The 25,527-nt window shown below is 31.7% G+C and overlaps 2 protein-coding genes, 1 non-coding gene and 1 pseudogene across 3 annotated transcripts; 2 read left to right on the top strand and 2 right to left on the bottom strand.

Moving 5' to 3' along the window:
• Positions 1-155: 155 nt before the first annotated feature.
• On the bottom strand, positions 156-2,979 carry LOC110013117 (CASP-like protein 1C1 pseudogene; annotated as a pseudogene).
• Positions 2,980-3,719: 740 nt separating this feature from the next.
• TRNAL-AAG (transfer RNA leucine (anticodon AAG)) lies at positions 3,720-3,800 on the bottom strand. The gene has a single exon. It is a non-coding gene; the product is annotated as a tRNA-Leu (tRNA).
• A 3,357-nt stretch (positions 3,801-7,157) lies between these two features.
• LOC105176808 (lumazine-binding family protein) lies at positions 7,158-8,472 on the top strand. Its single transcript, XM_020698867.2, has one exon. It carries the CDS (start codon positions 7,224-7,226, stop codon positions 8,076-8,078), a length of 855 nt encoding a protein of 284 aa, XP_020554526.1. The 5' UTR covers positions 7,158-7,223; the 3' UTR covers positions 8,079-8,472.
• Positions 8,473-16,379: 7,907 nt separating this feature from the next.
• On the top strand, positions 16,380-20,632 carry STIPL1 (GC-rich sequence DNA-binding factor-like protein with Tuftelin interacting domain-containing protein). The gene is made up of 2 exons (XM_011099721.3): positions 16,380-16,534; positions 17,775-20,632. Exon 2 carries the CDS (start codon positions 17,801-17,803, stop codon positions 20,378-20,380), a length of 2,580 nt encoding a protein of 859 aa, XP_011098023.1. The 5' UTR covers positions 16,380-16,534; positions 17,775-17,800; the 3' UTR covers positions 20,381-20,632.
• Positions 20,633-25,527: the final 4,895 nt, after the last annotated feature.

Genomic DNA, 25,527 nt, shown 5'->3' with positions numbered 1-25,527 from the left:
GGACTAATTTAAAATCAAATTTCATAAAATAAATCACTACAAAAATCAATTATTCAGACAGCCAGACCAGAACACAACCTCGTCTTGATTCCAAATATTTTGCTCATACCATTGGACTTTAAAAATAAAAAAAAAAAAAGAAACGTAGGAAGTAATTAAGACTGATTTCCCACGAGAAAAGGATCGACACTAACGTGAAGAGTGCAGATGAGAAGAGCAATGGCGACCGCAAAACCAAAGGTGGAAGTGATTAGAGATCCCAACACTTTGGCGCAGAAATACGGAACGGCGCCGCATATGGGCCACCATCTCGCGTGCATGTTTCCTTCGCCCAGCATCAGATACGTCTGCCACCCTGCTCCCAGGCTTGCACCAACTACCATATTCACTATCTACATATACATACAAACATCACTTCATCAAAGGATTAATTACAATCATACGTCATTTAAAAATGTATTTAAATTACAGTTTTACTCCTCCAAAAATTCACTGTTTGTAAGGGTCTGAACGAGAAATGCCGATTCTAGCAAAAATATTACGTAATTTTTTAATTTTACACGTCATTCAATAATATTTATAAAGGTGAAAATGTAATGATATTTACATCACTATATATACATATATATAATTTTTATTTATCCCTTTATAAATATAGAATATACAAATTTACTTAATTTTTTTTGCTAACTTCAGCATTTTTCGTCCAAAAACTAACAGAAGAAGGTTAGGTATAAATGGAGAATTTTGAAAAGAGGGTGTGATTATAATTTCAAAACTTTTTTAGAGAAAAAGTGTAATTTTGTATTTTTAAAAGGGTCTAAGTACAATTAACCCTAAATAAAAACTAGCTACCGAAATACATTTGACGTGTGAGCATAAGTTCAACTAATAAAAATTGATCAAAACTGGTAAATACATAAATATGATATTATTAATAAAAAAATATTAAAAATACGATCGTTTTGTATAGAATAAGTATGTTTAAGGACATTTTAATCAGTATACGTACATTTGGCCAATTAAAGGTAGTTACAGTGTCTAGCCTCTCATACTTGATGATTAGTATAGATAGACAAACTTATTGAAATTGTGTACTTGATACGTACGTCTAATTTTCTAAATATAAAACTCTAAATATGCATTAATTTTTTTAAAATGAATTTTGTGATTGTTTATTATAAGTCAAAAAAAAATGGGTTAAAATTCGAAATCAAAACCTCGAATTTCTCGAGAAAACATCAGTCTCGACCACCAAACCAAGATATCACACGCAAACAATAACACTAAAACTCAATTTTCATTTTCATAAATAATACAAAAGTATTTGAAATCAATAAATTAAAATTAATACCAAGACAAATTGGAATTTTGGTTTTTTTTTCTTTTTTCTTTTAAAAGAACAATAACAACAATAGAATAAAAATATAAATTCACAAGTGTTTGTTCCCCATTATAAAAATAATAATTACATACCCTTACTTAACTATTATTTTTAATAATAATTAAAATTAATTGTAAAAATATAAAAGTCTATAAAAAAATTATTTAGCAGTCATAATTATTCTAAACTACTTAGAGAGTAAATAATATATCTAATTAAATAAATATTCAAATAATACTTCGACGCATTTACGTAGCTAGAAGAAATCTTAAAAGTAAATTGCAATCTACCTACGTACCTGTATTATGAAAAAATAGGCAAACAATCCCGTTAAGAAAAAAAATTACCAATTTATCCCTTTGTATTTTTCAAAATGTAGCAATTCAGCTCCCTATATTTTTAAAATTGAAGCAATTACCTCCTTAGGCAGACAGGTAAATTGCTTTATTTTTTTTGAAACACAGAGAGGTAAATTGCTATTTATTTGTCACAGGGGACAATCTGCTCATTTTTAATATCATAGGAGGGTAAATCGCATCGAACCCAAATGTTAAATATTTTTTAAGAAAATTTTTATTTATTATTGCCAATAAAATTTAAAATATTTAACACATGAACAATATATAAAATCCTAATATACATATATATATATAGATAGATAGATTGGCATAATAATTACCACGTCGAGGACGATGACTGTTTTCCAGAGCTGACTACCAGAAGGGATAATTAGGACTACAAGGTTATATAAGCATCCAATGCAGTTAACTACTGCACAAAACCTGCAGTTTTCAATAAGAAAGACAAATTATACATGTGTATATTTAAATAGCTTTTACTTTTACGACGGGAATAAGTTGTAGAAAACATCGTAAAATTAACAGCAGGATAGTTATAAGTTTCTGAAATCAAACCATGTATATCGACCAACGATTACCGATAATCACACTTTCATGTCGATTTCGGTACTCACCAGTATATTATATCTGGTGGTTAAATGCAATTTAATCCGATAATATTCGAAATGAGTAAAAAATTCTTGTGAAAAAAGAATTAGCAAATTATCCCTGTATTTTGAAATACGAAGCAGATCAGCCCCTATCAATGGTTTAGACAGAAGGGTAATTTGCTGTATTTTTCAAAACACATGAGGTAATTTGCTAATTTTTTTTTATGAGGGATTTTTCGCTCATTTTCATATTTACACGTGGCCCGACTTTAAGAACGCATGTTAATTACTCAGTTGCGTAAAAATGTGATAAAAGATCCGAACTGTTTTTATCGAGATGGGAATATTTGGACAGAAGATCTCGTATAGTTTAAGGTAGTTAAACTTCGTACGAAAATTTAAATTTGTACGTAATTAGTTAATTCGGTTTTTCAAAAAATTAATTTAATTGATGGTATATATATAAATGAAAATAAGAGATGATGGCATACATGAAACCATTCCAATCGCTGTATCTGGCTATGAAGTTGAAGGATTCTTCATCAACCTTTTGGTAGCTCGCGAACATCACAATGGCCGCTACCAAAAAGGAGGCGTTTGCTAATCCTCTAAGTACGATGGTTTTCATTGGCTTTCCTCTCCCCATTATCACAACTGCACAAACCTCAAACAAACATGATTCAGAATAACGTAATTATGAATCTGAGAGCCGGGCACACTCGATGTATGTATAAAATATATGTAAATGAACACAGTTATGAACTAATTACGACCGCACGTACTCGATGCATTCGCAGAATATACGCACAACAAAATGTATTTATGAACTGACAGTCAGACACATTCGATGCGTGTGCAAAATATACGTTTAAGATAAGGTGATCATGAGACGATCGTGCACATTCGATGTGCGTGCAGAATGTATACATAGAAAAACAGGTAATTGTGAACCAGCAGTCGAGCACACTCGATGCACGTGCAAAATATATGTATAGAAAAAAATATATGGATATAAGCACGAGAAGACATATAGATGAAATAATAAGCACTTACAAGATGTAAAATTCGAGGCTTTTGACCTGTCTTTAGAGAAAATTCAGATGAAGTTAAGGTTCGAAAATTGGAATTTGGATCAAATTGGATAGAAGGAATTGAGAAAGTTAGGGTTTTTCTTCTTGTGAAATGGAAAGTATGTGATGTTTGGTAAGGGGTTTTGGTGGAGAAAGTTTCCATATAAATGCAATAGCATATGTATAGGGAAAAGGAAAATGTATATATACTTTTATACCTAAAAATAGATTTTGATTTTTAATTTTTGGTAAAAAAATGGAAATTCCGGGTACATAAGAGAATTTATATAAAATAAATAAAAAAAAAATAGGAAATTGTGGAGAGTGGGATTTGAACCCACGCCCTTTCGGACCAGAACCTTAATCTGGCGCCTTAGACCAACTCGGCCATCTCCACAACGGTGATGTTGGGATGAGACCAGACAGTATTGACAATTCCTTCTGTGTGTTTTATTTGTTTTTTCAGTTTGCATGGTTTGACTTAGTATGGTATTTTCTATGTAATAAAATCATAATTAATAAACAACAGTTATGGGAGGACATATCAAAGATGACAAATAACTAATCTCCTGAGCACCCTTAAAAAATTTGATTTTCATGGACCTATTCAAGAAAATAAATAAATAATCTGGTTAAACTATAAAATAATTGTATTTACTATATGAAAATAATTTTTGTTATTTGAGAAATTATAGTTACTCTCGTAATAATAATATCATCTAATGATTGAATCATTCCGTTAATTAGTTCCCATTAAGATTTCATTCAAATTTTGTATTCAATCGTCCGAAATGCCATTTTGGACCTTAAGTTGTAATTATAATAGCGTCCGTCCTATTAAATTTTTATAATAACAACCGTTTATCGTCCAAAGATTACATAATTGTGTGAAACATCAGGAGTATTGAGTTTGGATATCAAGGTTTTGTCGATAAAATATTTAAATTTTTCGATTTTTTTTTTATGAATGTTGTTTCTCGTCGGAATCCTTCTTGTGGATATTGGGTGATTTATGTTTAAAGTTATATTTTCAAATAATCTCACATATGAAATATTAATATGATAATTACACAAGTTCATATTGCAATAAAATAAAACTCAAGAAATTAATAAAATTGCACTGATGGAGAGTTATGACATTGTCGCTGTCCTAATATTACGACTGTCTCCCTATGTGCAATTTTTAACTGGTGACCATGACTTTAGGATAAAACACCATTAACTCTTAGCAGTATCTCATTCTATGTACACGATCCCAAAAAGACTAAGAACCAATCCTCATCACGTCTCCAAATCACTAAAATACTTGTGGGAGTATAAAATATTTCTAACGTTTTTCATTACAAATCACCTCAAATGACCTCTTTATATAGATAAAAATACATGAGCGTTATGTGGATAATGACTCTATTAAAATATATTTTAAATTGAGAGTAAATATGATTAAAATAAATTATAAATTACAATAAGAGGGCCCACAAAATAAATATTAGAAGTCCAACAGTCATATAAATGAATACTAAAATAAATCAAAAATAAAATGAGGTCATTAATAAAAATCATGAAATAATAAAATGTTAGAAATAATGTAAAATAAGAAGATTTTAAAGCTTATTTCCAATAATCCCCCACAAGATTTAAAATTTTCAAAATTAAAATATGAAACAAAAAATAGGTGGTAATTTATACCATACAATCACTTTGTGCCTTCTAGGCTTCAACATATACTTAGTTTGGCAATATTCATTTGAAAGAGTAATAATAGACTTAGTCTTGAATTATGCCCCTTAGTCAAGTTTCAACTACCATACACATGATATTCACTTTAGGACATGGTTATAGCGGGTAAGTGCATTAATGACCAGAGCTCTGATCCTAATTCTTATGAAGTTTCTAGGGTTAGGCCAAACCTATAGCCACGACCCATGGCAACTCTCACTTATGTGAGCCCACCAAAAGTATATGTCATGGAAATCCTGCATTTGATTTCATTAAGGATTAAATCCCATCATGACATCACATTTTCATATAAGTCCACCTTATGCATGGGAAGCAGATCATTTTATCTTTTTTTTCTTGGGTAAATTATATTTTGCCATTCGAACTATGTCCATTTTTACAGTTTGGCATCTAAACTTTTTTTTTGTCAAATTGATATCTCAACTTTACAAAAATTGTATTTATCATATATGATCATTTCTTTTGCTGATTTTTTTATCGAAAAACATCACATGCGGTGCATATATAAAAAATATTACATCACATATCCCTGAAATATCACATGTGCACTGCATGTGATTTTTTTTTTATAAAAAACTTAATAAAAAAATAGTTAAAAATAGTGAAGTGCAATTTCGTAAAGTTGAGATGATAAATTGGCATAAAAAAAGTTTAGATACCAAAATGCTAAAAACGATTATAATTCGGATGATAAAATATAATTAACCCTTTTTTTTAATAGTTTCTCCTCATGATATTATTTCAACTCATTGAACCTTTTTCATGGAATTTCCAATAAAAAAGGTTGAGTTGCTCCTTGAGGTGAATTCCTTATGAGATTAGCTCATCCCCTCAATGATAAATGATTTAGCCTCTACTAAAGTCCTCGAAGACAATTTTTTTATCACAAGGAATAATATATTAAATGCCTCTTATTTTTATATTTTCATTTCACTGTTCTTCTTATATCATGCATATCACCTGTGAAAGGTTGTGAATCGGCCCCATAATATGATGGAAGCATGGAAAACAATAATTGTAAAATAATTGGATCAAAGGGGTGTAGTCTTTGATGAAAGAATCAATATGACCTGGACTTGGCAAGAATGCAATAGAAGTATGAAAATAAACATATTTAAATTTTAAATTGAAAGGAAACTAGTCCCTTAATCCTAGGTGTTTGGTACTGAACAAGTATAAAAAAAAAGTTTGAAATAAAACAAGTGGCTGTTGTAACAAAGAATTATTGAGATGCAATCACGGAATTTTATCTTTTCGATTTGAAGACTTTCTTCAAACTCTTCTCCTCTAACAGTGTATTCATGCAAAGACCAATGAGATCTCATTTACGTTTGGGATGCCAACTTCTACTTCTAAAACAAGAAAGAAAAGCACTTTTAGACCAAAAGCTAAAAGCACCTTGGGCTTTGACTTTTTTGTTAATAAATCTAACTTTATTTTGACTACTTTACCTTTATTATAATAATCTAAATTCGACTTATTATTTTTAATTTATTTTAAAATTATATATTTAAAATTGATGTTGAAGTTTTCAAATAATCTAAATAATTAAATTTATATTTTCACATATTTAATATTTTTAAATATCTATATTTTATTTGCTATATCACCTGATTATATTATTATTTGATTAAACATATTTTTTAAAAAATAAATGGGAAATATACTAGTCAAAATAGAATTTATTATTTTTTATGGAAAAATAATAATTATTGGCATACGATAAGTGAAATAATAAGCATAAAATAGTATCTTTTTAACATATAGGGACAAAACGGTCTTTTTGATCAATTAAATTTATTTCACAAGTGATTTTTCTCCAAATATTATCTAATTTAGCTTTTATGCGGTATTCACTTTTTTTACAACACTATTTACTTTTGATTCTACTACAACTTTCATATTTTTCTATAAAAATTACTTATCTAAAAACAAAAGTTTTTACAAAAACTCCTCACATGTAATTTACCAAAAACAAAAAAACAAGGTCAAGTCCACGTTCGATATACAAGGTAAACAAACCAGCTCTTGCGTCTCTACTGCTCCACTGAACAACAATCTGTGTTAACGAATCGGGAAAATGGCTCTCTCTTCTCCACCTACCTTTCTGTCTCGGTACCGCTCGAAACCCTCCTCAAGAACGGCCGAAACTACATCAATTTTTGCTCATTCCGCAAGTTCTTTTGCCCAAACCCACTTGAAGCCGCCGCTTCATTCTTCCCTCAAACCACCCCGACTATCCTCTTTGTTCATCAAACCCCCACAAGCCCGGCAACCCAAATTCAACACCAACACAATCAAATCCCTTTTTACGGGCATTGTTGAAGAAATGGGCACAGTTAAACAACTGGGCTTTGATCAAGATAACAGTTTTACCATGAAAATCCAGGCAAGAACGATTCTTGAAGACGTACACTTGGGCGACAGCATCTCTGTCAACGGTACTTGTTTAACAGTGACAGAGTTCGACACTGATTTATCTGAATTTTCAGTGGGTTTGTCGCCGGAGACGTTGAGAAAGACTTCTCTGGGTGAATTGGAGAGTGGGTCTTTGGTTAATTTGGAGAGGGCACTGGCTCCTAGTACCAGAATGGGGGGTCATTTTGTGCAGGGGCACGTGGATGCAACCGGGGAAATTGTGGATATGACGCCGGAGGGCGATTCATTGTGGGTGAAAGTGAAGGCTGGGAGGGATCTGTTGAAGTACATTGTGCCCAAGGGGTTTATTGCTGTAGATGGAACTAGCTTGACGGTGGTAGATGTGTTTGATGAGGAAGAGTCTTTCAATTTTATGTTGGTGGCGTACACACAGCAGAAAATCGTGATCCCTTTGAAGAAAGTAGGCCAGAAAGTTAATCTGGAGGTTGATATTCTGGGGAAATATGTGGAAAGGCTGCTCAGCAGTGGGTTCGTCGATTCTATTAAATCTTCATGAATTGTGAGGTAAAGGTGCTTCCTTCCTGTGTGTTGTTTCGCTTGTATTTCGAGTTTTGTTATTCCATTTGGGGACATCCATTCTCATGATCATCCCAATAAGTTCCGGTTATAGCTTCTATGTAATGAATTATGCTGGTATCTTTATTGTTGTTCCATATGTTTGTGGGTATGGCACGTTGAGGTGCATGAGTTAACCTGAAGCCCTTTTCACCTTTGGTCGAGATACTAGAATGATTCCACTGGAAATCTTGTATGAACTATTTTGGTAGTAGGGGAACATTAGTAAGCTGGCAGTTGCAGTGATTAGAACATAGCATTTGCGATGTCTGTATTCTTATCCTGGATGTTTTTTTGACTTGGAAGCAGATATGAAACACTAAAGGTACTGAGTATTTGTTGCTAGATTATAATACCTCATATGAATAGCATACATGAGTTGCCGAATATACAATGCGTAGAAGTTTAAAAAAAAAAAGAAGGGATTATCACAGGGCTCTAAGCTCTTTTGCTGCATCTCTTTACTTATTCTTATTGATGATTATCAAATATTTGCATGTAGCTGTCTGTTAGCGGAGAATGCACAGTGGTCTACAACTGCTGCACTTCATATCCATTGACTGATTAATTTGATTCAATCACCATGTTATTGAGTTCTACCTATGAAGTTTCTGAACTCTACGAAAGAGGATAATTTTCTCTGAGGTAATACTCACTTTTAACCACTGAAACCTTGCAAGAAAAATCTGACTAAGCTGGTGGTGGTTAGGAGAAGAAAAACAAGTCTTTTTTACTTGCTATAGGGATCACGGATTAGAAGATTTTTGGAGTTGGAAGAAGTTGATCTGACAGAATAATACGTTGTAATCAAGAAGTATGAACCACATCCGTGGAAGAGAACTTTTAAGTTGTTTTATGAGATTTTCAGAAATCAAATCAAGCATGTGGGCCATTCTTTTCTTAAAGTACACCTAGAGCGTTTTTTGCGGAACTTATTTAAAAGATCTTATAAGTTCATGCATCTTATATAATGTTTTTAGAACTTGTGAGATGGTGAATCTTATTTTAAAAGTAAGTTCTTGTTGGATAAAATAAGATAATGGAGCATATAAGATGTTAGTAATGACAAATTTATAATTAATTTGAAGGAGTTTGTTAATACTTCAAAAGTAAGTTAGGAATTCTTACTTTCTCTAAAAGAGCTTATACACTCCAAACATTCACCAAACACTTTTGTAACATCTTATAACATGTTTAAAGAGCTTATAAGTTCACCCAAACACCCTCTTAATGTGAAATCCATGGTGACTTGATTTCACAAGAATCGAAGAAGCGGAAGCTCTTTTTATCCTAAATAGTATATTTTTTCTAACTTTCTCTCCTCTATTATATTCTTCTCCGTCCAGCTCTCATGTGTATGTTTTTGACTCTTTGACATCATGCCGTGTGCTCTGTGAAATCTGTCTCCCTCATATTTAGAGTAGACGAAAAGCTTAAAAAATCCAGATGGCGTTCTCTATATTTATTAGTGACTGGCTAATGATTCTGTTAACTGACTTCACAAAGGCCTTTCCTTTTCAAACTTTGCTAAAACATCTTCATATTTCACTATGAAGAATATGTTCAATTTTCTCCTGTGGATGATACATCTTGAACATCCCACATTCAACCATTCTGTAAAAGTAGATTTTGCACATTGACTTGCTATAAATTTGGTGAAAAATGTCTTTTGTTCTTCAGCCTGCCTAGCAAGAACGATATTTATCGTTTGAAAGAGGAATTCTTGTGCCGACATATTATTGTGCGAAATAGAGTAATAGACACAGTTATCATCAAATTTATAGCTGTCTGGTGACCGTTTTGCTTGAATTTGGTGATCTATATCTCGAATCAATACTATATGTTTTGCGCCTTGAAATGGTTGAAGAGCGGAGTGGCTTCGTTGTAAACCACTCGACTTATCAAGTAAGAGCATGTTTGTTACTATGATATAAAATGTTTCTTATGAGCATGTTGGTCTGATAACATTAATGCAGTTGGGAAATGTTAACTTCCACTAGAAATGGGAGATCCCACATCTTTGGTTATTACCTTTGTCAACTAGAAAGAGGTATGTAGCTTCACAAATGTGTATGTTTGTTCATAAAATGTGATTCTTTCTTACAAGTAAATATTATATGTGTTAGTGTGTTTATTAAAAGAGTGTGGATGATGTAATTTTAGTTGCCTACTTATAAATGGATTTGATATGTATTAGTTAGAGGGTGTTTGGCTAAGCTATTTTAAAATATTTTATAAGCTCATATATCTTGTAAGATGATTTTGGAAGTTATAAGACGTGCTTATTCCGAAAACAATTTCTTCAAGTATTTGAATAAAATAAGATCATGTAGCTTATAATATAGAAGTAATTTGTAACTAATGTAATAAAAATTTAAAGTCCTTAATTTTATTGGACGGGGTTATCAGCTTATTTATTTTAGGGATAATTTACACTTCCCTCCCTTGAGGTTTAGTGTAATTATACATAGACTCCTGTGGTTTGGAGAATTATATCTAGTACTTCTAAGGTTTAAATTCGTCTAACAAATAGTTCTCATTATTAATTAAAATTCATTGAGTTTGATGATATTAATTAAAATAAATTGAACGAAAATCAATATTTATTATCAATTGATTTATTACTGATTTATTGCAGGTCAAATAAATCTTTTTATGACCAATACTCTTATAACAGTGAATGTATAACTCCTCACATGTAGGGTTGCAAGATGAGCCGAGCCGGCTCGCATTTGAGCTCGAGCTCGAGCTTGTTCTTTCTGTTCGTGAGCTCGCGAATTTTTTATTTATAAATATTATTTAAGTACATATTCAATATTATATAAAGTTTATATTCAAAATTTACTATATATTAGAATTATTAGTCAATATATATCTCATATTCTAATTTTATATAATAATAAAATACGGATTTTTATTTATATTGTTTAAAAATAAGCTTAGGCAACAATTTAGTAAATTTTGATACTTTTTTTTGTAAATTAATATTTAAAATTCACCATATATTAGAATTATTAGTTAATATCTCTTATTTTAATTTTAGATGGTATTAAATATGGTATTTTAGTTTGTATTATTTAAAAACAAGCTTAATAAATAATTTAGTATATTTTGATAATTATTTTAAAAATAAGTATTTAATATAATGTATGAATTTTATCATTATAATTCAATATCCATTATAACAAAATTCATTTATTTCAAAATTCACCATATATTAGAATTGTTAGTCAATGTATCAGATTTTAGTTTTAGATGATATTAAAATATGATATTTTGGTTTATATTATTTAAAAATAAGCTTAATCAATAATTTAGTACATTTTGATATTTTTTTTAAAATAATATTCAATATAATGTTTATGAATTTTATTATTACAATTTCAATATCCATTACAACAAAATACAATTATTCACTATATATTAGAATTATTAGTCAATATCTCAGATTTTAGTTTTAGATGATATTAAATTATGGTATTTTAGTTTATATTAACTGAAAACAAACTTAATTAATAATTTAGTATATTTTGATAATTATTTTAAAACTAAGTATTTAATATAATTTATATGAATTTTATCGCTATAATTTTTGTATCCACTACAAAAAAATGCATTTATTTCAAAATTCACCATATATTAGATTTGTTAGTCAATATTTTATATTTAGTTTTAGATATTAAAATAATATATTTTGATTTATATTATCTAAAGACAAGCTTAATCATCAATTCAGTACGTTCTGATAATTCTTTTGTAAATATATATTTGATATAATGCATATGAATTTGTTGATGTTAGTTTAAAAACTAAGTAGTGGTGTGGAATTTTGATTACTTCTCATTAAATGAGTGGATCGAATGGTTTTTCATGATTGTCAATTTTTTTTTTCTTTTTTTCATCGTATTGCTTCTTCTTAGTCTCTTGTGAAAATTTTCTTCCTGGTTCTTATTTAGAATTTTGAATTATGTATTTCAAATGATACTACTCACATGTATTAATGCATGAAGATGTATAAGGATAAGTTGATCGTAAAATGATTTATTTGACCTGCAATAAGTTAATTGGTGGTAAATATGAATTTTTATCCAATTTCTTTTTGTTAGTATTATCAAAATTTGATGAGTTTTGACTAACGGAGGAACTTATTTGTTAAACTGAAGCAAATTTCAAAGTTGCTAAATATAATTTTTTAAACCACAAGATATGTATGTGTAATTATATCGAACTTCAGGAGAGAGCAACTATTCACTTTGCATTTAATCTTTTTTAACTATGCTGCAGACTGTACAAAATGTATATTTATTTTGTACTTTTACTTATTTCTAATAATATATTGAAATATATATTTTTTTAAAACGGCCTTAAGACATTAGAAAAACAATGCATTAAATAACAATAAAATGAAATAAATATCAAACTATGTACAAAATTGTTGATTATTACAAACTTTAAATAATGTCTCGCAGTCCTGTGCCGTTATAGATTGTCTTCTTCGTTCCTCAGACACATATTATGCATTTCATGGCCCGTTAGTTCGTTTTGTATTTGATCATCATTATATATATTGATTTGCGGTAGACTTTGATGATGCCGTGAAAATTGATTTCAATTAATCACGTTATGTACTCATCGATGGAAACTAAATTTGTGAAAATTTTGCGCGTCATTGTATAATGCTAAGATCAAGATTAAGATCAACTTGTGTAGAACACAGTATCGTATATATTGGTGTGTATGGAGTCGATTGGACTCAATCATCTTGTTGTGGAGGCAGTGGGACGAAGCAATTTTCAGTATCATCTCTTATGTTGAGAAGCATATGTATTGTAGATGAACCAGCTATATCCACCCTGCCTAAAAGTTGTAAACATAGGTTTATAGAGTATCGAAATGCCAGTATTAAGCAGAGCATCACTATCGGTAGTATCGCCCTCAACTATGCTAGTAGACGTCGTGCCATGACTTCTCCTCCATGCGTCGGTTCTAGTTGACATGTCCTCTTAATTGAAGGGATTGCATTTGGCTAGCCTGAAGTACGTCAGAAACAGTTTAATTTTGGTAATTTCTTAAAGAAAGAAAGAACATGTCTGAAAACGAAGTTGTTTTATTAGCTTCCGTTCATCAATTTGTCAAACAGATGCGTTCTCAGGTTAATACCTGTTTTTTACACGTCTTTCAGCATACGATGACACATACCACTGCTCATATCCTTCTTTTGCATCAATTCCATTGAAAATGGTCTGTCTACGCACAATTATCTCATATTATCTCTATCATTAACTAATATACGACATCATCTATCGGTTTCTTTTCGCGATTTGCACAAGATACGTTGCAAGTTAATGTCTAGTAGTCTAGCAATGGTGGAATATTTTGTTGCATTTCGAAACAAGATCGTGTATTTCTACTCACTACAAGAAAATATGATATTAGTAATAAACTATCAAATGATAATCTTAAAATTATTATTTGTAATATATATTATGTGTCAATAATTTTTATCTATAATTATTAGTGACAAAAAATATGAATAATGTTATCATTAAATACAACTCTGTTTTCTAAATATATTTTATTTGAAAAATATATATTAACTTAGCACTTCTGAAAAGTGATTTTACATGAAAGTTTTTTTTTTTTTTATATTTATTACACTCATTTGTTACTTAACTTTGAGTACGTAAAATAAAATAAAATTAAGATATTTAACTTATACATTAATTATATGTTATTTTATTCAAAAATAAAAGTTAATATTATATGTTATATAAAAATTGAGACGGTTAAGGATATATAATATATTATAAAAAAAAGTTAATTTAATATATTATATAAATCTAAAATATATAATATTAAAAATAACTAATATATTTTATATTATGTTCCCCCTACGACCAGCATTCATCTTCATAAAATAATTTTATTTAATATATAAAATACATATTTAATATCGTAATTAATAAAATATATACTTACATATATATATACACAAATACTTCCCTCCCCCACCCCAAAACCCACCTACTCCCAACACCGCTCCATACCAGCACTGTCTCGTCCAGGGTAAAATACATTTTGTCTTTCTGAACTATTCGTCATATAATACTTACCTCCATAAATTCACAAATGTAACATTTCCCCTACAATTAAATTTTTAGACAATATTGCCCTTACATATATTTAGTTCAAAGAATTTCTTTTTTTTTTTTTAGAAATTTTGTATTTTAAGTTTAATTAAAATATTCCTAATTGGAAAAAGTATATTTTATTTATAATAAAGTAAAATACAATTAATTAGTTAAATAGTTCGAATTTTATTTTTTTATAGACTCAAAATTAAGGAATGAATGAGTATAATAAATACACAAAAAAATTCATAAAAATTAATTTAGTAATGAAATTAAGTTATTAACTATTTATTCTTTTAGATAAAAATGAGTAATCATATATCGATTTTTCGAACATATTTTCTTTAAAAAATATGATAATATATATATATATTAAAAAATATTTAACCTTTGGTTAAGCATATATATTTGTCAATTTCTTTTAGGAAGCATATATATATTATATTTATTGTGTATCTACTATATATATATATTAATTTATACTTCACTTTTAATTTAAATTCTTCACTTATTAAAAAAATTAATTAAAAAATAATTTAGTGATGATTTAATATGTAAAATACTAAAATATATTGAGAATAATATCATTGTTCAAGGCATAAGGGGTATTTTTGTCCAACCAAAGGGATAATATTACATATGTTAGTTTAAGAGGGTAAATATTACATGACAACTAATTCAAGGGAGCAAATTTACCCTAATTTTTATTAGGCATTAAATTCTTTTGTACATGGGATAAGTATTTGATAGGACCCAATTGAATAAAATATGAGTTATGTTAAATTAATACTTTTTGTTGACTATTTATCTAATTATATAAAATATTCAATAAGACTGAATTGTATTATCACATCATTAGGATCAAATAAATGATTAGGCCTTATCGAATATCTGTATTGGGCCTCATGAATTACTAGCAGATCGTTATTTTTTGTAGTTAACCGTGGATTGGATAAATTTGTGGCTTAATCACCATCACCGAGCATTGTGGATGGCTTCGTATGTTAGAATAAGTGACTAAAAAGCTAATTTGATTAACTATTTTCCTATTCGTTAATCTTTATCAAAGTAATATTGACTAGATGAATAAAGTAAATGTTCATCATCGGCTCATGTGTTTGCTGTGCTTATTACTTATATTGGATGACGTTTCAATGTCTAAACAAATGCACACAGACTGAAAGGTTAAACCCGTAGAGTTGGGTTGCCCATAAGTTGGCAACTATAGAACCAACTTTAACAGTCGCTTCGAAATGTTCCAAGTTGATAACATAGAGACAAAGCATTGAGAGTCCGATAGAGACTTGCGCGCTAAGTACTGTAGTGCCGTGTTTCATCAGCGGGAAACGTAGGTCACCTATGCAATTTTAGCGGATTAATTGACAAAATAATTGACTGACGGAACTGACTCGCGAGAATCATAACATAAACGTTTTCAGGGTTTGGTTGGTACGTTTATATTAATTAAAAAAATTCTAAAATTAATGCATAAATTAGTAAGAGTTAGTAATAACAAAATTTTAATTAGTAACAAAAACATATATAATTATAATAAATTTAGAAATTTTTTGAAAATAAAATTCATTTTTGACGGTAAGTTATGAGATGAAGTTTTCTTTTTCTACTTTTTCTTCTTTTTCTTTTTTTTTTAATTCTTATATTTAATTTACATTTAATATATTTTATATATATAACTTTTTTCCATATTAATTAAAAATAAATAAACAAAATATATTAATTATTATGATTAGAATTAGGTTTGAGTGATTATAAATACAATCAGAAACTATACTATATATTAAGTGAGAGCATCACTTTAACACCTCATTTAATTTTGATATGTTATTTTATTTTTAAATTTAAATTAATTAATTAAGTTTTTTAACTTCTTCATTTATTATGATTTTTTATAATTATTGATTATTTTTTTAATTTTTTTATATTATTTTATTATCTTTATTTGTTACTTTTTTATAAACTACAAATATTTATAATTTATTATCTTAATATATTTTTTTAAGTATTCTTTTACCTTATAAAAATAAATAATATAATTGATATAAATATTTATTTTATTTCATTTTAAAAAATAATATATAAAGTGTGCCGCAGCTACTACAATTAATCCCAAACCTTTCTCTTCTCTTCTCTCTGTCACGAGAAAACCCCAAACCCTCCATCCACCACTCGATCGGACAACATAACCGCCGTCTGCCAAACTCCGTTGCTGTGGCCGTCCCCTACCGCCGTCCACAACCTTCTCCAGGTACATTTCCCTTATATTCCTCTGACAATATCTACCTGCTTGATTTGAAGAAACCCATAATTGCTTAGAGCAACAATCGCATCCGGGAAGAAAACCCATATTAAGTGTCTGACAAGCTTATATGTTCTATATGATGATTGGCGTTTTATTAAGGTTCATTAATTTGTTTTTGGACTGTGATTTGGTTCTATTGTTGTTTAGTTACGAATTGATTGATTGTTAAGGTATTAAGATCAACTTTTTATATGGATTTATATGGACTCTGATTTATTGTTTGCTTTTTAGTCAATCTTTGAACAATACTTTTGAAATTTCCATGAAATAATTTTACCGATGTTTTACATTTCTTATAAACTTTGTAGTGATTGGAGGATTCCAACATGTTAGGCAGTGAGAAACAACCAGAGTTGTCAATTTAAAAAAAAAAGAAAAAGGGTATACAGCAATAAGAGAAAGCGGTTGAGTAAATAAAGTAGGGAGGAATAAGAAACACTAGCTCATCTTCGTTATCGGTAATCTTGCTTCATTAAATGACTGAAAATTTAATGTTGTAACCATACTCAAGTACCATATTGTACCTTAAATCTATAGTTCTCTGTTTCCTATAAATAGTAGTGAATGTGAATATTTACTATGCTGCCCAGAGAATTTGTGGGTTCAATAGCTCCATCAATAAGATATAAGAATAACACCTTTGGTTTTGTGACCCAAATTGCTCAACATAGTTAAAACCTTCTTTAAGTAATAATATGTCGGATAATGAGTTTAGTCCACCTATTTAGAAAACTTCGCCTAAAGATAATCCAATAAGTTTTTTGATTAATTCCACCATATGTACCTTTTTTTTATCCTGACGAAACCCTCTCCATCAATTGTTGATGGAGCCGCTCAGCTTCACCCTTCGGTTTTTCACTTTCTCAAGTGAGTTCTGTGATCTATGCCTTGCCTAGTTTGTTTTAATAGTCCAAGAAAATTAACATTGTAATTTTGTCTTCTCGCTTTGGATTGCCTAATGACGGTTCTTGTTTATTTTTCGCTAGAACATGTTCCCAAATGCAATATGTTTGAATAAAACGAGGTTTTAGATCCGAAACCTTTCTTTCTCTCTCCTTTTTCTTTCCCCTCTGCGGCAGCATTATTGGTTGAGGTTTAGTGTGTGCGCACCCAAGTCCAATTGCTACTTATATGATTCATCATGGCTACTTGATTGAACCTTAATCAAACACTTTAATTTTTTCAGGAGGCTATTGTTACAAAAATCATAAGATGGACGAATATCAGGAAATGGAAAGGTTTAGTATGGATAATGATTATGAAGATGGTCAGTGGATTGGCGGTGAATTTTATGGCAAGCGTAGACAGAAACATGCTCAGACCAAGGACGATGTTCTTTATGGTGTATTTGCTGCTGGCGACAGCGACTCTGATTCATATGATGGGCTGGGATCAAAGAAGCGCAGGAAAGATCTAACTAAGAAGACCGACTACACCAAGCCTGTTAATTTTGTTTCAACTGGAACTGTTATGCCCAATGAGGAGATTGATCGTAATTCCAAGGAGGATAATGACGTAATGGATGAAGATGAGGTCAAACCTACTGGCCTTGGATCTTCTGCTGGTCTTGGATTTGGTTCGGCCTCTTCCAAGAATGTCACTCCTGAAGCTGCACATGCTCATGAAGGTAAGGATGAAGATGATAACTTCCTGCCCTCTGCCTTTGGGAAGAAGATAAAGGAAGGTGCCCAGTTGCGCAGAGAAAGGGAGAAGGAAAAATCCATCCTAGCCAAGAAGTCTTCTCAAGTTGGCAGGAGAGAATTGGACCCAGCTGGTGTTGGTGCATTTGAGAAGCATACTAAGGGTATTGGGATGAAGTTGCTTGAGAAGATGGGCTACAAAGGAGGTGGCCTTGGTAAAAATGAGCAGGGAATTCTGGCTCCTATCGAGGCCAAGATGCGCCCAAAGAATATGGGAATGGGCTTCAATGATTATAAAGAGGCTATTCGCCCTGCATTACAGGAGTTAGATGAAAAATCGTTGAGACCTCCAAGCCAATCTTTAGAAGGTCGTTCAAGAGAGAAACTTTGGTCAAAGCAAGCTCAGAAGAAGAAGGTTTATATAACAGCAGAAGAGTTACTGGCCCAGAAGCAGGAACAGGGTCTTGAAGTTGTTCAGAAGGTTGTTGACATGAGGGGACCACAGGTGCGTGTTCTGACAAATTTGGAGAACTTGAATGCAGAAGATAAAGCCAGGGAGAATGATGTTCCCATGCCTGAACTTCAGCACAATGTAAGATTGATAGTTGATTTAGCCGAGCTTGACATACAGAAGCTTGATAGAGATTTGAGGAATGAGAGGGAGACTGCGGTTGCTTTGCAGAAGGAAAAGGAAAAACTGCAGAAAGAGGCGCATCAACAGAAGCAGCAACTTCAGAACATGGAAGAGATAGTGAGCATACTGGACCAAATAGGCGAGGAGAGCTCTTCAGGGACACTGACTCTAGAATCACTTGCTAAATCATTCATGGATTTGCAGACAAGATTTTCAGATGATTATACGTTATGCAACTTATCATGCATTGCGTGCTCATATGCTCTACCTCTGTTTATTAGAATATTTCAGGGGTGGGACCCACTTCAGAGTCCAACTCATGGAGTCGAGGTGGTGTCCCTGTGGAAAAAATTATTGCAAGGCAAAAATTCGTTGAATTTCTCTGTTGCAGCCTCTCCATACATGCAGCTGCTTATGGAAGTTGTATTCCCAGCCGTGAGAATATCTGGTACCAACTCTTGGCAGGCACGGGACCCTGAGCCTATGCTTAGGTTTTTGGAATCTTGGGAAGAGCTTTTGCCTCCTCCTGCCTTACAACTCATACTGGACAGTGTAGTTATGCCAAAGATATCAGCTGCAGTGGATTCTTGGGATCCACGTACAGAAACCATTCCCATCCATTCTTGGATCCATCCATGGTTACCACTATTGGGACACAAGTTAGAGAATTGCTATCACACCATACGTAATAGATTGGCAAGTGTTCTTCACGCCTGGCACCCAAGCGATATGTCTGCGTATTACATATTGTCTCCTTGGAAAACTGTGTTTGATCCTGCCAGTTGGGAGCAGCTAATGGTTCGATACATCATTCCAAAGTTGTTGGCTGTTATGCATGATTTACAAATAAATCCTGCCAATCAGAATCTTGATCAATTCTATTGGGTACGAACATGGGTTACCTCTATTCCTACTCATCACATGCTGCAGTTGATGGATGTTTTCTTCAATAAGTGGCAAGAAGTCTTATACCATTGGCTGTGTTCAAAACCAGATTTTGAGGAAGTGACCAAGTGGTATCTTGGCTGGAAAGAACTTCTTCCTCCGGAACTTCAGGCAAATGAGCATATTCGATATAGGCTTAACCTTGGTCTAGATATGATGAACCAGGCTGTTGAAGGAATGGAGGTTGCGCCACCTGGTTTGAAAGAGAATATCAGTTACCTCAGAGTGCGCGAACAAAGACAGTTTGAGACTCAGAAAAAAGCAGCTGCACAAGCTCAACAACGGGCCTCTCCAGGCTTGGATGCTGGAGCTAAAGCAGAGGGCGTCAGTGGTGGGGTTGAAATGACCTTGAAAGAAGTTATTGAAATTCATGCTCAGCATAATGGTCTGTTGTTCAAGCCTAAACCTGGAAGGATGCAAGATGGCCATCAAATATATGGTTTTGGTAACATAAGCATAATCATAGACTCCCTCAATCAAAAGGTGTTTGCCCAAGCTGAGGACAGATGGTCTCTGGTATCCCTTGAGCAGCTGCTGGAGTTGCATAATCGCTCTAGGTTGAAGCGCCACTGAGCTCCCAAACTCCTTAAGAGTAATTTTTGTACAAAACAAACTGTTGCAATGGGGAATTCGCTGTTATTAGATTCTGCTATTTGGTCCCCGGATTTAGAAATCTTGTACTGCCTTAATTTTGTAATCAGATATATCTTCTTGCATAGGTGTAAACTACTGATAACATACATCCAGCCTTAGTGTTCCCATTTGATAAACTGATAATTAATTTTAGGACATCTTTAGTTGTATGGAGTTTCAACACTTTTATCACTTTGGTTTTATTACACCATAGTCGCTTTCAGAATAACTGTCATGACAAAAGATACCTTTAACACAAACTAATAGGTTCATAAAGAAATACCTATGTGGACATTGTTGAGGCTATACTCTTGTATATTTTCGGTCTTTTTATTGGTTTGCCATTTGATTTATGAAGGGTAGTTTCATGTTCTTCTTTTCATAGTGGCTGCAGGAGTAAGATAATAGAAGAGATATTTGTAGTTAGGAGTGGTATGTTGTACTACTGATGATAAAGTAGTTTTAGCTGGCGCATCGCTATTTAGCAATTGATCCATCTTCGAAGATTAAAGTCTGGTTTTTCAATCTCCAGGCTTGGGGGGGGGGGGGTTCCTTTGCTACAGCAACTATCTTCGAAGATGGATCAATTGCTAAATAGCGATGAGCATACTTCATTACTTCACAATGCTATTTTAGAGGGAGTGTGGTGGTCATCTGGTAAACGGCATGCACTCTTTCCTAGACATTCATGATTCTTATTCTTGTCTGATTTCCCGAATGAATATGGTTGTGCTGAAGTCTTTCTAGCCGCCAATGTAAGTGTAATAGCGATCAGGGCTTTTGAAGTTTTCTGTGCTTTCCACAGGAATATCTATCTTCTTATTCTTTATTGTCTTGCAGGTTCCTGACTTTTGCAGGGATATCTAGATAATGGATTTTAGTTATACTTGTACTCATACGTAGGTATATACAAATTTTATGTATGCATTCCGCCGTCTGAACCTTTTCATTCTTCTGACGGCACTAGGCTCATATATGTGTAACAAAAGCTGTTTACAGAGGAAGTAAGTTCCTTCAAAGGTGGCTCTGGTGAAGTTGGCATAATCGTCGAAACTACTAGCTGCAATGCCAAGCAAGGTGGATAGGTAAACATCTGCTTTGATATCCATCTGAAATGCATTTCTGTTGTAATAGTCATAAATGCTTTATATTTAGTTTTTAGCTTCTAAATTATTACTTTTGATACGGTGAATCAGTATACTTAAACGAGTTGGTATTTTTTTTTATCATCATTGGGGTACATGAATTAAACAAGGTAGTTAGTTGAGTTGTGATGTGTCCTGATCTCCAATGGTAGTAAGTTGCTCAATGGCTATTGGGCTCGGATCAAGAGAAGGAATAAGCTCGGAACCTACATAGAGTGAGTGTGGCCGACTTGACCTGACATAAGCACTCCGACGATGAAGTTAGGTATGTACATATAAATTTGGATTATAATGCTCAATGAACTGTTACCTTGGTTTCGTAAATGCCCGAGTATTTATATCTAGGACCTGTTGTATCGACTACATCCGTCTCCTTTGGGGATGCCTCCAGACGTCTCTCATCCAGCGTTTCCGCTGGCAACTGTCCTTGTGGGCCGGTGTGCGACTGACATACCTTAAACCTTAATTTACTTAGAGCGTAACCGGGTCTTGGGCATGCTGTCTTGGAGCCATTACTATCAGATCCATATTAAAATCCACATCAAGTTGCGTAATATGGCTGAAAAATTTTTCTACTATTGTTCAATCTCATTTCGTATGTACAAGAATGGTTGGGCTTGGTTAGCCAAATATTGGTCCATCGTTGGGTGTGACTTGAAATGGGTCGTTGGGTGTGACTTGAAATGGGTTTAAGCTGAGGACGAAATGTATAAAATGCTGGACAAATTACTGGTTCTTAGCAAACTCTTCCAAGTTATAGAAGTAGCATTTTCTTTCATAGGTTATGAACCTCAGTTAACTTCTCCATGTGGTGCATGAATATTATAATTTGGAAAAAAATATTATTTTAGTTCGTTAAGTATGTCTAATTTTAATTTTAGTCCGATAACTATATTTATTTTTGTTTAGGTCCAGCAATTTATGAAATTGCTTACTTTTAGTCCTCTGGCTGATTTTCAGATAATTTTACCCCTATGCAACTTTTGAAAGGCAGTTTTAGTCCATATGCACTCATAGGGGTAAAATTGTTCGAAAATCAGTCAGAGGACTTAAAGTAAGCAATTTCGTAAGTTACTGGACCTAAATAAAAATGGATATAGTCATCGGACTGAAATTAAAATTAGGCATACTTAGCGGACTAAAATAATACTTTTTCCTTATAATTTTAATACAAGTTAAATCTGTATTAGCTGCAGCAAATGATTCACAGTATTTTGGCGTGTAGATACACTAGTTATTGTCTCATGTGGTTTCCACCAGCATATTAAAAAACACCTTGATATGAAATGATAAGAAAAAAAAAAATTATAATGATTAATAGTATAAATATGGAGAAGTAAGGTCAGAGAAATATGGAGCAACGGGTATTTAAGAGGAAAAAAAAATATAATTATGAAATTATTAATGTAGCTTTTTTTTAAAAAATAAAAGGTGAATTTGAGTATTCAAAAATTGAAAAGACAAAAAAATTTCTTTTATAACAGTATAAATGATTGTGGGTGAATTGAAAGACCCAACTGAGCACTTGAAGTGATAAATAATCAGATCTATGCTGGATTTGTCCCCTTCACATTTGTTCTTTTAGTAGAAAGATTGAAGGACTCTGTGCAGGGGATGAAGTAATATGTAAGGTGATAGATTATCTCATGCATAAGGGTTGTGAATGATTCGAGCCGACTCCAATATATTATTGTTCAAATTTGTTTGAATTATTATTGTGCTTTAAAAACTGTGTTTGAATTTAATTTATTCATTATTTAATTCGAGCTCAAATGAGCTTAATTGGATCAAATTCGAGTCAAACTCGAGTAATTTGATATTTTTAAGTATAATTTACTATTTTTGAATTAATCAAATCGAGCTCGGCTCCAAGAATTTACTGAACAAAATTTTTTTGTTCAAGTTTGATTTATTAAATTTAATAAATCGAGTTCAAACAAATTTTTATCGATCGATTTCAGTTGAATATCGAATAGCTTGATTATTTTTTCAGGCCTACTCATGCATGCATATGTATAATGTACATGCTCAATCATTCAAAAATTCATATTTGGTCCAACCACCTTCTCTCGTCACACATACGCCGTGAGCAATAAAAGATTTCTATCGAATTCAACGGTTCTTACCAATAAAAATAAAACAAAAATACGAGCAATCCCTATGTGATATTGTAAATAAGCAAATTATCCCCTATAAAAAGAATAGCAGTTTACTCCTCCCGTGTTTCTTAAATGTAGCAATTTATCTCCCTATATTTTTTAAAATGAAGCAATTTACATCATTGGATATGGAGGTAAATTGCTTCATCTTAAAAATCACAGGAGTGTAAATTGCTATTTTTTTATAGAAAATTAATTTATTTATTTGCAATATCACAGAGGGTAAATTGAATTAAACCTTTATATGCTATATACTGTAACGATGAAATATCTAAAACTATTGTACATACGTAACAAACTTTTAAAAAGAAAAAACCCACAAAACATCCAATATTCTTTTTTGGAGTGGACTTTTGATTTGTTTGAATTGGATGTAGCTCTAATGGATTTTGATTTGACATAATCACTGAAAATGGTTTGAATCTTGACTGAATTATTAGACCTTTTTGGTTGTGGTGAGAAAATGGTCAACGGCTGAATATGCGACTCTGTGTTGTCGCGAGTGTTTGCTCTTTTATCCAAAGCAAAGGCGTGCTTTTGGTGGTTCTTCATTTTGATTCTCGTCAGCCGCAACATAATGATTCTTTTTTCAGTCAAACGCAACAATAAGTGATGCTGAGCAGCCCATTGTCCCAGAATCAGAATCAGACCCCACAACGCCGAAGTGTTTCCTTTGCCAAGGTCAAATCGCTCACTGCAAAAGGTGAAGTCAAAGATTCCAAGATCATGGGTCTTAATGTTGTTTTACATAAGATGTTTTCTATTATAATAATAATAAGTGATAATCAAATTTAATTTACTTAATATGATTGATTATGATATGATTATTGTAATAACTTTGGTATGATTTGATATTCGAAATGAATAATTATGATCGATTTATTTCAATTAATAATAATTTATCTCTTATTTCAAAAAAATAAATTTAAGATCATGAATTCTCACTAGAAAAAAATTACTATTAATTACAGTATTAGTGGCTATGGCTAAAAACTATGGTAAATGACTACAATTAAATAAAATCGATGTAAAAAATTAGTTTTTCCACCATGAAAAAATTATTTGCTATGACAAATATTTTAGCCATCATCGCAAAAATCACGGCTAACAACCGTTGTGTGGCCGTTATCAATAACTATTTGCTATGGCTATTTGTTAAACTATGGTAAATAACTACAATTAACTGTAGTTAAACGTTATAATTCTTCTAGTGCCTGATGCCTCGTTTTTGTGGGTATGAATTTCGTACTGGTGTTTGTTTATTTTTTAATATGATTTCTAATGTAAAATTAGTTATATATTAATTTATTTTTATATATAAATACATATTAAATGGTGTAAAAATTTTACTTGCTAATTAGCTCAACGTTAATTTTAGTATAAAATGTTCTCATAATTATTAAGTAATTTTCTTATAGTGATTTAGCTTTCTTGTGATCGTGCTTACAATAGAAGACCTTTATCGTGGCCTCCTTGAATTTTGTCTTGGGTGGTGATGAGCCACCAGAACCTGAATGGTGGAGAGGCCATCACTATTAGAATAGGTAATTGGATAGTCAATTGGATTGACGATTTTGAAAATTATTTGGCAATCTTTATTAACTTGATATTATTTTGATGAATGTAGTAAACATTCATCTGTGACATTATGTGCTTGTTGTGCTTATGATTTATGTTGAACGATACTTTAACGTCACAACAAATATCCATAGACCAATTGAAAAACCCATGTAGTTGGGCTGCACATTAGATGACAATTTTGAAACAAATTTTGAAGGTTGGT

The sequence above is a fragment of the Sesamum indicum genome, linkage group LG13 (assembly GCF_026168435.1).
Source record: "Sesamum indicum cultivar Baizhima isolate 11 linkage group LG13, ASM2616843v1, whole genome shotgun sequence".
Classification (NCBI taxonomy): Eukaryota; Viridiplantae; Streptophyta; class Magnoliopsida; order Lamiales; family Pedaliaceae; genus Sesamum; species Sesamum indicum.
The sequence above is the reverse complement of the archived record's forward strand: the minus strand, read 5'-3'. Positions and strand labels throughout refer to the sequence as shown.

Coding starts and splice junctions, on each gene's coding strand:
- LOC105176808 (XM_020698867.2), top strand. CDS start 7,224: ATGGCTCTCTCTTCTCCACCTACCTTTCTGTCTCGGTACCGCTCGAAA.
- STIPL1 (XM_011099721.3), top strand. CDS start 17,801: ATGGACGAATATCAGGAAATGGAAAGGTTTAGTATGGATAATGATTAT.